The 15,522-nt window shown below is 38.2% G+C and overlaps 1 protein-coding gene across 8 annotated transcripts in view; it reads left to right on the plus strand.

The window, feature by feature from the left end:
• fgfr3 (fibroblast growth factor receptor 3) overlaps window positions 1-15,522 on the plus strand; it is a 116,792-nt gene that overhangs the window by 68,303 nt on the left and 32,967 nt on the right. For all 8 annotated transcript variants that reach the window (XM_035956008.2, XM_035956012.2, XM_035956007.2 and 5 more), the window contains exons 6-7: window positions 12,096-12,219; window positions 12,363-12,553. In XM_035956008.2, coding sequence (XP_035811901.1) covers window positions 12,096-12,219; window positions 12,363-12,553 — 315 coding nt within the window. The remainder of the gene's footprint in view (window positions 1-12,095; window positions 12,220-12,362; window positions 12,554-15,522) is intronic.

A 15,522-nucleotide genomic window follows, 5' to 3' on the forward strand; every position in this document is an offset into this window, starting at 1 on the left:
AGTGGATTCGGTCCCTCGGTGTCACAGACCTTCTAACCTCAGCTCACATCTGCCTGTGATGAGTTCATCCAGCAGGTCGGGGGTAGGAGGGCAGGTTGGGAGGTAGTTTGGGGGACTCTGACAGCCCGACAATGGCCTTCTAAAGACTCTATTGGCCCCACAGGGTCCTCAAGGTGAAGCTCCTTCCTGCTGCATGCAGACCGACGTGACGAGATCATTTCTGCTCTGACAGCCGTGCTTAATTTCCGCTGAATGAATCGCCGCCGTGGCTGATTTTTATTTAATTTTTTTGAGCGTTTGACGGGCGACGGGACAACCTTGAGTGTGTGTCGACTGTATCTGACTGACTAACTGATCCGTGCTGAGTACTCTCAGCTCAGCAGCCACTTTGTCATTTAGTCTAAGTGCCTTCAGAGCTGCAGCAGATCGGTGTGACTGACTGAGCATTCAGGTCCATTAACCCCCCGACAAAAAGCTCCTCCCGTCTGCAAAGTGTCTTTTCTGGGGATGCACTGTGTTCCCTTTATTCTTTAAAGACTTCCATTTTAACAAGCACTTTCTTTCTTTCTTTTTTTATAAAACATATAGGCATCTAAACAGGCTCTTCATCTGCTGCAAGAAATGTGGCATGTGATGTGAATTTGTTCTAGAAAAATATAGAGATTAAAAAATCTTTTTTGAGCATTTTTAATGAAATAAAGTCAGTCTGGTAGGATTTCTGCAGTGATCCTGGTGATAAACAGATTCAGAGGTGGTGTTTCAGTGCAAACAAGATTAAATTAAAGGAAAAAATGCACTAAAAGAGGCAATATTACTCTGCTTTTATCATATAAGAAACTTAATGATAAGTAAATATCGCAGTCTTAGCTGCTGACAGTTTCCTCCATGCTTACTCGTGTATTTTTCTGGGTTTTATTCTGCATAAAGGACATTTATTTCAGTGTAGTATTGCTGTATTTGTGGGTCACGCTGCATTTAAGAGCTGCTGATGAGATTCTTATCCGTTGGTGTGGCTTTCAGAGAACAATATTAACCCTCTGAACTCTGCATTTTTACCCACTGTGGGCTCATTTTTCACTGCAATATAAAGTCCTGCACCTCTATGGAAACAGAACAACCATGACTAGAGGTAGAGAGAGCGTTAACATGTCTCCTGTACAGTATGACGCACTTTGAATGCCATAAATCATAAAAAAAGAAGAAACAAAAGTTGAATTTCTTTCATTATTTATTTTTAAAAAATGGGAAAAATCTGAAATTCAACATGCATGATGTCATTAGGTTATACCAATGCTTGGAAAAAAATACTAACTCTACATACCATAGATACTAAGTTTTAATATGTTTTAATACTTGTCTTCTATATGCTTTGTGTAAACACAGCCTGCAGTTCAGCCGAAAGTCACTGAATTTTTTAATATGTCTGTTGGTCGCAGCTGAGTCACTTATAGCTTCAACTATTGTGCTGAGGACCACAGAATTTTTAGTTTTTTACAGAATCTAGTTAAAGCAAATGGTTGATTTTTGACTATTTAAAAATATAAAGATGTCTTCCAAGCAATATCACACTTTGAATGCCATAAATCATGAAAAAAGAATAAATGAAAGTTGAATTTCTATCATTATTTATTTTTTAAAAATGAGAAAATCTGAAATTTAACATGCATGATATATTTCTAAAGCCCATTTGGTTGTATCAATGTTGGGAAAAAGTAGTGACTCTAAATACTATACGTGGATACTAAGTTTTAATTCATTTTAATACTTGTCTCCTTTATGCTTTGTGTAAACACTGCCTGCAGTTCAGCTGAGAAGTCCCTCAATTTTTGCCTTGTGATTGTAGGTCACAGCTGAGTCACAAATGGCTTCACAGTTGTGATGAAGACTGGAAAAAAATTTGTTTTTTTACAGAATATTATTACAGCAAATGTTTAATTTTTGGCAATTTATTTAGATGAGACATGTAGAATAAAGAGATTTAGATAAAATATTCTGACTTTCAGCTTGGATTTGGTGAAGTTTTCCACACGTGAGTAATTTATGACATTTTTTGTGTGTAAATGGTGTAATTCTTGCAATTTCTTAAAGATAACATGCCTTTGAAACTTGCTTGTCAGTTTTGAAATAATCAATTTTAGAAATTTGTACACCGACATCTCCTCAGCGTGTTGTTTCCCATCTGCTCTGGATTCTCTTTGTAATTCTATTGAAATGCAGCTCAGAGAACTAAACGGTGCGTTTGTCGAGACTAAATGAAACGGTAAATAGGATGCGTGGCTCATTTGCACAATGGAAAATCAAATTCCAGCAGTGCGACGTGCCGGAGCTTTGTGCGTCCTTCTCCAGACAACTGTGGCTCTGCGTGATGGAGGGGCGGGGCCTAGAGGTCAGAGGTCGGCCTCCATTGAGCCATCAGAAGGAGGCGGGCGTGTCGTCGCTACATTGAGTCTCTGACAGCCGCCACATATGGCAGCAGAGAGTTTTATTGTGTTCATGCTAAACGGCAGCAGCACAAAAGTCGACAATGTAATTATTGTGTTTCGTTCCATCGCAGTCGCTCGGCTCTTAACTGAGTTTTCAATCCCGGTTTTGACACGTTTCCAACGCTGGGCTCTTAAAATGATGAATTATTGACATTATTTTTATACTTTTATTTCAATAATAAGTTTCAAGCATGCCTCCATCCATCCAAGAATCAAGATATAGTTGGACTCATAAAAAAAAAGTACAGATACATGTGTATATTTTTTTTTTTTTAAACTAGAAACGTTAGCGTCAGTAGGTAAAGTATGAAAATTTGGTTTCTTGTCATTGAATGAATACTTTGTGTTTTGAACTGCAGCAGAAAAAACAAGACAAAAGTCGACAATGTAATTATTGTTTTATTCCATCCTGGTCCGTCGGCATTTAACTGATTCTTCAATCCGTGTTTTGACATTTTTCCAAGGCAGCGCTCTTAAACGGGCTCCACACTGTTACTTTTTAAGACTTTAAGCACTTTAAATCCGTGTTTTTCCACTGCAGACATTAACACAGGCTGGATTGTGAGTCTCTGTAGGCCGCAGAGGAATTTCTACACTTTGCAAGATTATTTTTGGACTATTCTTTCTTTCTTTCTTGTTTTTTTATATCTTCGACCTGCCACGGTTGTTCGCTTCCCTCCCCTGTTGTTTTACCCAAATACACCACGGATATCAAAAGACAGATTATCCTATTTATTTGGTTTTCGTAGTCGTTTCTTCTGCTTTCAACTCTCATACTTCCAATTTTACAGTCTTCTCCTGGATGTTGACGCAGTGTCATGCCGAGCCAAACTCCAGGCAACAGACCCACAAACTCTGGCAGCTTTAATAGCGAACCCTGAAGGCTGCGTCTATCTGTTTCCGCCTTCTCTGTGGGTCAAATTAGACGGTAGCGCAGATCCGGGCCACTGGTCCGCTCTGACACAGTCATAAATTCTGCTAACTGGCCCTGCTGGTTCTGACAGGGCTATTTTGCGAGGTGAAGACGGAGGAGTTTGGACTATAAAGGGAACAGGGCTTCCTGTGTTTTCTCAGACAACTGCTACGCTGCAAGTAATGTCTGTACGAGTAGTTTGACGCTGCTGGCTGAGCTCTGAGTTCTTGTTTTGATGAACCCTCATCGTCCTGCGAGTCAAAATTGACCCATTTTAAAGTTTGAAAATGTGGGAAAAAATATATTTTCACAGTGAAACTTCTGATGTCCACATTTTCAACATTTTTGGGAAACATTTTTTGGTAGAAAAAAGAAATGTTGAAAATGTTTCTTAGGAACATTCACACAAAAAGCGAAATTCGCTGGATTTTGGTTGATTTTTTTTGTGAATGTTCTTAATGAAAATATTAGAAGTTTTGTAGTCACTTTTGATATTTTTAGGAATTTTTGGACAATTTCTACTCATTTTTTAAAAATCTTGACAAGAATTTTCTTGCGAATTGTGGGGGATTTTCTTTAAAATAAATCTTTTACGGGAATCTTTTAAGGAATTATTGTACTTCTCTTCCTGAAGGTTTTGCAAATTTTCTGAAATTTGGGGAATTTTTTGCTAATTTTTTCGATTTTTTTTCAGACAAGGAAACAATATTTTTGGTGCCCGTAAATGAAGACAGCAGGAGGGTTAAAATAAAAGTGAGCATGAGGTAACTTCACTGTTTCCATGACAAGCTCGGCGAAGCGAAGAAACATCTTAAATAAAGTAGATTACCTTGTCCCAAGACATTTCCTGCGCATATTCTAACTGAATACAGATTCCAACAGACTTTTACGTCTTATTTCATCCACGCAAAACCTCTAAAAATCGCCTCCTTCGCACTTTTTGCAGTGTAACAGCGCCTGTCCATTCCCATGGCCGGCTCCATCCTGTACATCCGCAGCCAAAAGCCTTAAAACCTTTAAAGCCTCGTATGACTCGAACGTAAGCTGCTTAATAATTTAATTCTGGTTGGAATCTGGCATGATTGGAATGGATGGGATTATCATGTTCGGGGACTAATGCCGCAGGTTCAGCGGGGGTTAGCCAGAGGAACAGGCTAATAAAAGCAAGTGGCCTGTATGTGGAGAATAATTAAATGAGCCAGAATGAAGCAGGATGTCACTCAAAGTTAGTAATTACCACGAAAAAGGAGTTCAGGTTAAGCTTAGCAGATTGAACAGTCCACGTTTAGTAGCAAGACTGTTAAGTGTTCAAGTTGAATTACGTTCCTGTACAGCTAAACTGCGTTTTTAGTTACATTTAAATGGGATCAAATGTTTGTTGTATCACGAATCCATTTAAAATCAACTTGTCTTTGGCTTTTATTTTGCTTATTATTATTATTATCTTCCTGGTAACCCAGAAAATGGAAGAGAAGCTTCAGACATGTGGGGTAAATGTTGTTTTTTTTTAACCTAAATTTGGTTTTTACCTAAACTGAACCAAGAAGTTTAGTGTTTAAACCAAACAGTTAGTGAAGACCAAGTAAAGCCTGAGTCTAAGAATAAAGTTCCCAAACAGGACTTTAACATGGTATTATGGATAAAAGTTTTTTTCAAACATAAATGAGAATTCTGTTTAGTTGTTTAGGAGCATACTATCGGTTTTCACACATTATTTGGTAGATCAAGGCACCAAAACTATGATGTTAGGTTGAGGAAAAATCACTTTCAACAATAACTGACCAAGACAATGGAGGAAAATCTTCAAACATGTTGTTAAAAAGTCATATTTTAACACAAACTGTGCTGTTTTTATTATCCAAACCAACCAGTTTTGGTGCTTTAACCAAACCAAACAGTGAGTGAAATACAAAAGTGAAACAAACCTTATGTCGAAGAATAAAGTTACCACACAGGACTCATATTTGGTCTACTGGGTGAAAAGTCCTGGTGGAAATATGGTTCTTTCAAAAAAAAATACATCAGAATGCTGTTTTTACTCATTGTTATGTAGACTTAAGCACCAAAACTATGTGGTTAGGTTAAGAAAAATCATGTCTTCTGTGATAATTAACTGAGAAAAAGGAGGAAAACGTGACTTCTTTTGTTAAAAAGTCACATTTATCCCTCCATCTTTACCTCCTGTTGCCTTTAAACTGAAGCTTTTCTTACCTTTTAGTGACAAAACATGTTACTTTCAAAATAAATTTTCCCTCAAAATGTAAATAGGGATGCAGTTTGTTTGTATAGAAGCCTAATTTTGGGAGACGATGAACTTTGTTGGTGCTTTGATTGTAAACTTGTACAAAGCGTGCAGAACAGCAGTAAATCTACGTTCTCCGTTTTACACAGATCCAGGTCTTTATGTGAATTCAAGCTGCGATTACAGCCTCTTTCTGTTGCTGTTGGTGGTCTTGGCCTGAGCCGAGCATCGACTCCAGCTCATATTTTACCACCTTCTAGCTTCCCTCCTCGAGTGTCGCCATGTTTTTTTCCCTCCCAAGCGCTGAGCGACCGCAGCACAAGGCGTCACTCATCTGCTCATGAGTGCAGCCATTGACTCCGGTTTGACTCCCGGAGCTCTGAGGGTTTTGAGACGGGGTGGAGCCAGCCGTTGTGAAAAAGCGTTTGCCAGCGTCGAGCGGGCGGCCCGGTGTGTGTTACCACGCAACTGCAGAGAGCACGCTCAGGCATAATATTTACACTGTCGCAGTATTTTCCGCATGCGCCTCCAAGAGCGAGTGTAAGACAGAAGAAGAAGAAGGAGAAGCTCAGAATACTAATGTATATGTAGAGTACAGTTCAAAGGTGTGGGGTCACCCAGACAATGTTATGTTTTCCATGAAAACTCACCCTTTTATTCATGTGCTGACATAACTGCACAAGGGTTTTCTAATCATCAGTTAGCCTTTCAACACGACTAGCTAACACAATGTAGTCATTTACCACATTAACAATGTCCAGACTGGATTTGTGACTATCCATCCATCCATCCATTATCTATACACCGCTTAATCCTCACTAGGGTCATGGGGGTGGCTGGAGTCTATCCCAGCTGACTCAGGTGAAGGCAGGGGACACCCTAGACAGGTCACCAGTCTGTCACAGGGCTACATACAGAGACAAACAATCACTCTCACATTCACACCTACGGGCAATTTAGAATGATCAATTAACCTCAGCATATTTTTGGACTGTGGGAGGAAGCCGGAGTACCCGGAGAAAACCCACGCATGCACAGGGAGAACATGCAAACTCCATGCAGAAAGATCCCGGGAAAGCCGGGACGCGAACCAGGGACCTTCTAGCTGCAAGGCGAAAGTGCTAACCACTACACCACTGTGCAGCCCGGATTTGTGACTAATTTAATGTTACTTTCATTGAAAAAAAATGCCTTTCTTTCGAACATAAGGATATTTCCAAGTGTCAAAAAAACTTTTGAATGGTAGTATACATGAATGAAAGTTGCTCTATATTAGTTAAAGTTGCTCTATGTTAGCTAGAGCTGCTCAATATTAGCTAAATTTGATAATATTATTTAAAGTTGCTCTATATTAGTTAAAATTGCTCTAGATTAGCTAAATTTGATAATATTAGTTAAAATTGCTCTATATTAGTTAAAGTTGCTCTACATTAAATTTGATCTATATTAGTTAAAGTTGCTCTACATTAAAGTTGCTCTATATTAGTTAACATTGCTCTATATTAGCTAAAGTTGCTCTATGTTAGGTAAAGTTGCTCTACATTAGTTAAAGTTGCTCAAAAATGAGTTCAAGTTGCTCTATAATAGCTAAAGTTGATATTATTGGTTAAAGTTGCCCTATATTAAAGTGGCTCCATATCAAGGTTGCTCTTAATGAGTTAAAGTTGCTCTACATTAAAGTTGCTCAAAAGTGAGTTAAAGTTGCTCTATATTAGCTAAAGTTGCTCTACATTAGTTAAAGTTAGTCTATATTAGCTAAAATTGCTCTTAATGAGTTAAAGTTGACCTACACTGCCATTCAAAAGTTTGGGGTCACCCAGACAACTTTATGTTTCCCATGAAAACTCACACTTTTCTCCATGTGCTAACATAACTGCACAAGGGTTTTCTAATCATCAATGAGCCTTTCAACACCATTAGCTAACACAATGTAGCATTAGAACACAGGAGTGATGGTTGCTGGAAATGTTCCTCTGTACTCCTATGGAGATATTCCATTAAAAATCAGCTGTTTCCAGCTACAATAGTCATTTACCATATTAAAAATATATAGACTGTATTTCTGATTCATTTACTGCTATCTTCTTTGATGCTTTTCTTTCATAAATAGGGACATTTCTACGTGACCCCAAACCTTTGAACAGGAGTGTATGCGATCTGTGAATGTCTGGCTGCTTCCCCAAACCTGTGCGGTTAGATATTGCTGCAAACACTGAGCCTCCTCTGCACATTTTCCAGGTGATGTTAAGTGTTCCACCTCTGAAAAGCCTCCTTGTTGACATCACTCTCCGACCTCTTTCTGTGGTTCGTCTTGCAGCGGCAGCAGCAGCGTTGGCGGCACGTTTCCACTTAAACGGTGGAGGTCGTCGCCGTTGGCCCATGGAGACTCTGCCTGTTGATGCGTAGCAGGTTCTCTGTTCTCGCCTCGCCGGGCCGAGCTGCTCACTCACTCCTCCTCCTCCTCGGCTTCTGAATCTGTCGAGTTAGTATCTGTCTGCTCTCCAGCCACACCTGGTTCAAATTACTACGCAAAATTTACCCTCCGACTCTCCGGGGATGGATCGCTCTTGAGTGGAACCAATTTCGGAGGTGCAAGAAAAAAAGAAAGGCCTGTCTGCCTCCAGTGCAAGCAGAGAAAAAAAGATTCAAAAGAGGCTTTACCGAACAAACAGAGAAACCGCTCTTAACCCTCCTGTTGTCCTCATTCACAGCACTAAAAATATTGTTTCCTTGTCTGAAATAAATCCAAAAATTCAGCAAAAAAATTCCCCAAATTTCTGAAAATTTGCAAAACCTACAGGAAGAAAATTCAAATAATTCCTTAAAAGTTTCCCGTAAAAGTTTTATTTTAAAAAATCTGCTAAATGTGGGAAGAAAATTCTTGTAAATGTTTTCAAAAAATGAGTAAAAATCTTCCAAAAAAAGTCCTAAAAATGTCTAAAGTGATTACATATATATCAGTCAATCTTCTAATATTGTCTTTTTTCTTCAAGAACATTCACAAAAAAAATCAACCAAAATCCAGTGAAATTCACTGGATTTTGGTTGATTTTTGTCCAACTGTTCTTAAACATTTTTAACATTTCTTTTTTCCACCAAAAAATATTCAAAGATTTCCCAAAAATGTTGAAAATGTGGACATCAGAAGTTTCACTGTGAATTTATTTTTTTTCCTCCACATTTTCAAACTTTAAAACAGGTCAGTTTTGACCCACAGGACGACACGAGGGTTAATATCAACTGATTGTCGGAGCTTTGTGGCATTCGGTTTCTGATATTCCTTTATCAGTTTCTTTAAGAATCCTGCATCTTGACTGTAAGAATATCTGTCTCTCTGCTGCTTTATTCAATTTACTTTTACTCAATTTACAAAAAAAATCGCCATTTTTCTATGAAAACTAACAGAAAATGTAGGAGAAGCTCAAACATGCTATAATTTTGGTGCCTAAACTTAACCAAGCTTCTGAAGCGTAGTTATTATTGCAAAAATTTCAACTAAACCAAGCAATTTTGATGCTGAAACCGAACAATGAGTGAAAACTGGATGTGAGCAACAGGTAAAAATGGAACATGAGAATAATGGTCCCCAATGGGTCTTTGTAACTGTAAGTCTTTCCTGCTATGTCACAGTTTTAACTTTCAGCTAGAAAATATAACATTTTCAGCAATCTTGCATTTTGAGCATACAAAAAAGGCGACTTCTTAGGAGATCTCTGCTGCTTTCATCTCAGTTTTCCTCCTCGCTGCTGTGGGCGAACATCATCCAGACGTTTACTGAGCGTCAAAAGACTGTTTTCTACACGTCGCGTCTGCTCTGCATCAAGCAGCATGCAATTAATAAAAGGAGGTTAAAGTCGCTTTATTGTTTCAAATGTTTGCTCAATAGGGTTTGCACTTGGGTAAACACTCTCGACACAAAGACTCGCTCATGTTTACCGACCGGCCGGCTCTAGCAAAGAAGATAGCAAAGAATATCAAAGGGAGGAACAGATCTGACAAGAAAGAGCTCAACTGCGCAAATAGGAGGAATATTTGTTAGCTAAAGGAGAGTTTGTCTCTATTTTAATGCTAGTTTTCAGTGCTGTTGTATTTGTATTCACACCTAGTTTCACATCAAGTTTCCTTTGCTTCTCTTCCATTAAGAACAGATGATATGAACTCCTCAGAGAGCAGCTTGTGATTGTGAATTACATCAACAAAGCTGTCATCACCAATGGGAATTCACTAAATGACTACTTGTGTGTTGCTCGTCTAACAGGATTGTAAATGTGACATCGAATTTCCCCGAAGGTTTCTAGAAACAGGCTCCTTATAATTCAGAAGTGTTGTCAACGTTTCTTATTTAGCACATTTGAAACAACAGAAGTGCTTTCTATTTTTTTTAAAAAAGACTCTGTAGTGAGAATAATGGGATGGTTTTACTGGAATAATTCATTTGGTGGTTCGTTGCCCGCCATTGGTTACCTGAATAATTGACATATTTTGCATTAAAATCCTACAAAAATGCTTGAAAATGCTGCTTATACAACATATGTTTACCTGACTATAATAGATATTAAGGCTGAGATCCTACAGTGGTATTAATTATGGATAATAACCAGACTAATTAATAGTAGAACTGGTTGTCCACTCATCGCAAAGTTGGTGGTTCGATTCCCACCATTGGTTATTTATATAATTGATGCATTAGAGATTAAAAACAAAGTATGCAAAATACTACTTATTTAACATACCTTTACCTGACTATAATAGATATTAAAGCTGAGACAGTACAGCATTATTATTCATTGAGAAAAATCGAACTAATTAGTGGTAGAACTGGTTGTCCACTAATCGGAAGGTTGGTGGTTCGATTCCCACCATTGGTTATTTATATAATTGATGCATTAGAGATTAAAAACAAAGTATGCAAAATACTACTTATTTAACATACCTTTACCTGACTATAATAGATATTAAAGCTGAGACAGTACAGCATTATTATTCATTGAGAAAAATCGAACTAATTAGTGGTAGAACTGGTTGTCCACTAATCGGAAGGTTGGTGGTTCGATTCCCACCATTGGTCACCTGAATAGTTGACATATTTTGGATTAAAGCACTACAAAAAATATAGAAAATACAACTAATATGGTACTCAAATGACATATCTTTATCTGACTATAACATATATTAAATATTTGGATGATGTTCATTTTGTCCTTAACTATCATAGGCTAACGTTATTTCTTTTACACCGACAAATCAAAGAAAAGTTGGTTTTACCTTAGCTGACATGTTTCAACTGCATCTGCAGTCTTCTTCAGAGCGTCATCTGATGCGTGCTGACGTGTCCTTTTTTTATCAGGTGACCCGGTCTGACAGATCTGTCAGAATCTGTCAGACCGGCTGAGACCCTACTGTGGTATTAGTTGTGAACAATAACCAAATTAATGGATGGTAGAACCGATTGTCCACTAATTGTAAGGTTTGTGGTTCAGTCTCCACTATTGGTGACATAGACAACTGACAAATTATGGATTAAAACCCTATAAAAGTACAAGAAAGTACTACTAAAATGCTGCTTGTATAACATATTTTACCTGACTACAGTACATATTAAAACTGTGGTAATAATTCTGAACAATACCCTAACTAATGGATAGTAGAACTGGTTGTCTGCTAGTTGCAAGGCTGATCGTTTGATGCCTGTACTCCCAAATTGCAGAACTACAGACCATTTATCATTTAATGTAATGACTTTGCTAAGACTGTGGTAATGCACAACTTTGCAGCATTATTAATTGTGGAGATTCACCAAATGTAGAGATACGGGGTGTCCTCCACTTATGTCGGAATTCCGTTCCTACAGATCGGCCTAAGTCAATTTTTGCTGTATGTCGGAACTGATGAAAATGTAAACAAAGCCATTAGGTGCATCACAATATCGATCAGTTCTTTGGAAAAGTCATGTTCCGAGCGTATTATTGTATCTAATTTTACTTCCATGGAGATGGCTTTCCTTTTCTTCGAAGCACTGCCATCAGAAGAGTCTGATTTATGCTTGGGAGCCATAACAAAGGGCAAAAAGTTAGCGAATGTAGAACAATCAAAGGTGGCGTACAATCGGCGAATATAAACAAATCCGCCTTATAGCGCCACGTGACAATGTACTTGTTCGTCCCGCTCGCCAACTAGTTCCACCTAACTAGTTCCGACGTAAAGACGAAACACCGTACGTTGTAAACCGAGGACCCGTTCATAAACAGTTCCGACGTAACCCACAAAACGCCGTTTGTCCAGGATGTCGTAAACCAAGGACCCCCTGTAGTTTTGACCCGACAAAAGTATACATGAAAACCCAACAAATCCATGGATTCCCTGAGTCCTCTGTGAGCAAACTTTGTTTTCTTCTTGTTTTTTATTGTATAAAAGTCGTGATATATAGTAAATATTCTCCTTCCTGTCCTCTCCCCAGCTGAGGCACCAGCAGTGGAGTTTGGTGATGGAGAGCGCCGTGCCGTCAGATCGGGGAAACTACACCTGCGTGGTGCAGAACAAGTACGGCGCCATCAGCCACACCTACCAGCTGGATGTTCTGGGTAAACATTTAACTCTCAGCTCTTCTTCTCTGCAAACATTGAATAAATTAACATGTGGGAAAAAAAACACAAGAGTTGCTGAATGTGTACATTTCCTGCAGCTCATCATTAGCATGCACGACCTTCTTCTCTTTTCTGTGCAGAGCGTTCGCCCCACAGGCCCATCCTCCAGGCAGGCCTCCCAGCCAACCAGACGGTGGTGGTGGGCAGCGACGTGGAGTTCCACTGTAAGGTCTACAGCGACGCCCAGCCGCATATCCAGTGGCTGAAGCACATCGAGGTGAACGGCAGCCGCTACGGACCCGACGGCGTCCCCTACGTCAACATCCTCAAGGTGGGTGTGCAGCCGCTTTCCTCCCCGCTCTGATTCTAATGAGCCTCGCCGCCTGGAGTGGATTTCAGCCCACCATAATTTCACTCGTAATTAATCTCTCCTAAATGCCTTGTTTAATGAGCTTTTACAGGAGGTGGGTCTGCGGCCCCACAGGCTTTTTTTACTGCAGCGTTTAAATGTGGAGCTCATTCCTTAAATGTTGCACCTTCATTATGGGAGAGAAAAGCTTCACCTGCACTTTGAAACACACTGAAGCTTATAGAAACATGCACTCCATAACCAGGTGATATCCATAGTAACCACACTCTGCTCCGATATGAGACACCTGCAGAAGTTCAGTTTCAGTTATTATGGCTAGTGAAGATAAACTGAAATTAAATCATAATTTCAGGTGGACTTTTGCTGTTTTTTCCTTCAGGAGGAAAATGAAGTGTAGTTTACCTTACACTATTTAAAAAAAAAAAAAACATTTAAAAATATATATATAATTTCAGGCTACTGGGATGCCAAAAAATAAAATGTAAAATTTATTTTAAAAAAAAAAAGGAAAATAACCATCTAAATCATAAAAATGTAGGAATTTTCCATATTTCAAATATATTTTCTGCCATAATTTCATATGATTTATTAATTTGGTGGGATTTTTTTATGTTTATTGAAGGTTATTAATATAATAAATATAACTAGATATATAGGTATTTTTTCAATTCAATATTTTTCAATGTTTTTGTTGTGGAAACTTCTGTAATTACACAAGATATCTTTCATTTATTTAATATCTGCGTACAATTACCAAACCAAAATAAATTTTTCTGTTCTTTGCCACTAATTTATCTGATTTTAAAGTTTTATTTACAGTATTTAAACTGAATTTAACTGTTTTATATTTTGCATGAAATTAAAATATTTCTATAAATGTGCCAATGTTATTTTAATAATATTTTAATGCCCCAATTTTGGGGGTTTTTATTTTAAAAAATGGAAGTTGCACGATCACTTATAGTTACAAGTTTTTAATGTTATTTTACATTAGACTTGTAAAGTCACAGTTTATTTTTGTAATTTAATAGTTTAATTTATTTGAAAAAAAAATACATTTTACCAGTTGTTCACAACTTTCTTTTACTGGTTTCACTATAATTAAACAGAATATTATAGAAATATAATATCTTCAGAATATAATAATATATAAGAAATTTAATAAGACATGCATACAAATGCAGAAAAATATTTATTGTTTAATTTATTATTGCTGAACTAAATCTGATCTATTATCTCTAACTCCAAAAAGGAGATTAAAGTCAAAGTTATCATGTTTAATAAATCACTATGTGACAGATTTATAATCAGCACAAGGAGATGGTTTTCATTCTCTAAAATCTATATTTTCTTTTAGCATTACTGGAAAAAAAATTCTACTTTTAAAATCTCTCCATGTCATCTGAAGTGCAGAAAAACACACAATCTGATCCCATCAGTTCTTGTGCTTTTTTCTTATTGAATTTTCCAAAAAAATAATCGACAAAAACCGACGTCTTGAGCTTCAGTTGAGCAGAAAAACAAAAAGCTTAACAGAAGCAATAAGTGATGAACCCCTGATAAAAGCACAAATCCACCTCAGAGGTTATCTTCTTCAACATTTCATTCGATTCTCGCCTCGTTGCTGATTGTCATGACGCGTTTACTTGTCTGGGAATGAACTCTGTGTTTATACCTCCAGGTCTGTGACAGAGTGTGTACAGGACTGCAGACGTTTCTTATTCAATAATCACCACATTCTGTGTTTTTGCTTCAGTTTTTAGCTGCTTTTGTTTGTGGTGGCTCCCTCGCTGCATCTTGTCACTCTTCAAGAAGGTTTTTTTTTTTTTCAATTGTGAGTGTTCCCTCATGAAATCAAGGTTAAATAAACGCAGCAGGGAAGGCGTCGCGTAGTCTTCGGAGGTCTCGTCGCCTCCCCAGGCAGCGTTAAAGAATAGAGTGAAAAACATTCCTCGCCAGCAGAGGACAACACCCTAAACCCGCTGTGGGGCGTGTTTTTTTATTCTTGTTTTTTTTTTTTTTTTTGGATTCTGGGGTGAACAGAGGAAGACTCCCATTGAAAAACCAAGAGCTTTCTCATTTGGCCTCCCCCTCTTTCTCTTTTTCTGCCTCCAGAGAGGAGAGAGAGGGAATAAAACAAACATCTGGTTTGGACTAAGTTAACTGCTGTGGTGGCGGCAATGCAGGCAGAGAGTCGGGCTCTGTTAACCACCGCTGCCGTCAGATGTGCTGCGTCGCGTGGTTTCAGCAGGAGGAGGAGGAGGAAAGAGGGAAGAGGCACCCAAAAAAGCCATGGAAAAAATGAGTGGAGGGAACACAAGGAAGGGCAAAGTCAGCAGGGAGAGCAGAGAAAGTGTGACAGAGCGGCGGGTTAAGATGGAGGGCGAAGGAGAGAGAAGGCAGAAATAAGATGTGAAATTAGAAAACAAAAAAAAAGGGGAAGAGAAAGAAAAGAGTCTCCCGAGCTGATGGATTTCTGACTTTCAAACTCGCTATTTTCAGAAAGATATGAGCAGAAGGGTGGCGGTCAGGATGGATTATTTTGCAGCCGAAGCCTTAAAGAAAAACCTTCTTGAGTGCAGAGGTTAGTCAGGGCCTTGGCTTCTCACTTCTCACTCATTTTTTGGTCATTTATTAAATAATAAATTGAATATATGTGCACTATAAACAGTGAGAGTGTTGCTCTGTGCTCCAAGTTGTATAAAAATCTGTGAAAACACTTTAAAAATATCAGTTTTAAGCACGTTTAATCACTTTTTTGCCAAGAAAATCAGTGCCACTCTCATTCAACATGAAGCTCAGGGCAGCTAAGAGCCCTAAAAGTGACTGATTAAATATTAAACTGTCACTTCAACATTCCCACTAATGCATAATTTATTCAACAGACTGAAACAGCCTTTTCATTTTTTCTTTTTTGTGCATAAAAAATA

Source organism: Amphiprion ocellaris, chromosome 20 (assembly GCF_022539595.1).
Source record: "Amphiprion ocellaris isolate individual 3 ecotype Okinawa chromosome 20, ASM2253959v1, whole genome shotgun sequence".
NCBI classification, from domain to species: Eukaryota; Metazoa; Chordata; class Actinopteri; family Pomacentridae; genus Amphiprion; species Amphiprion ocellaris.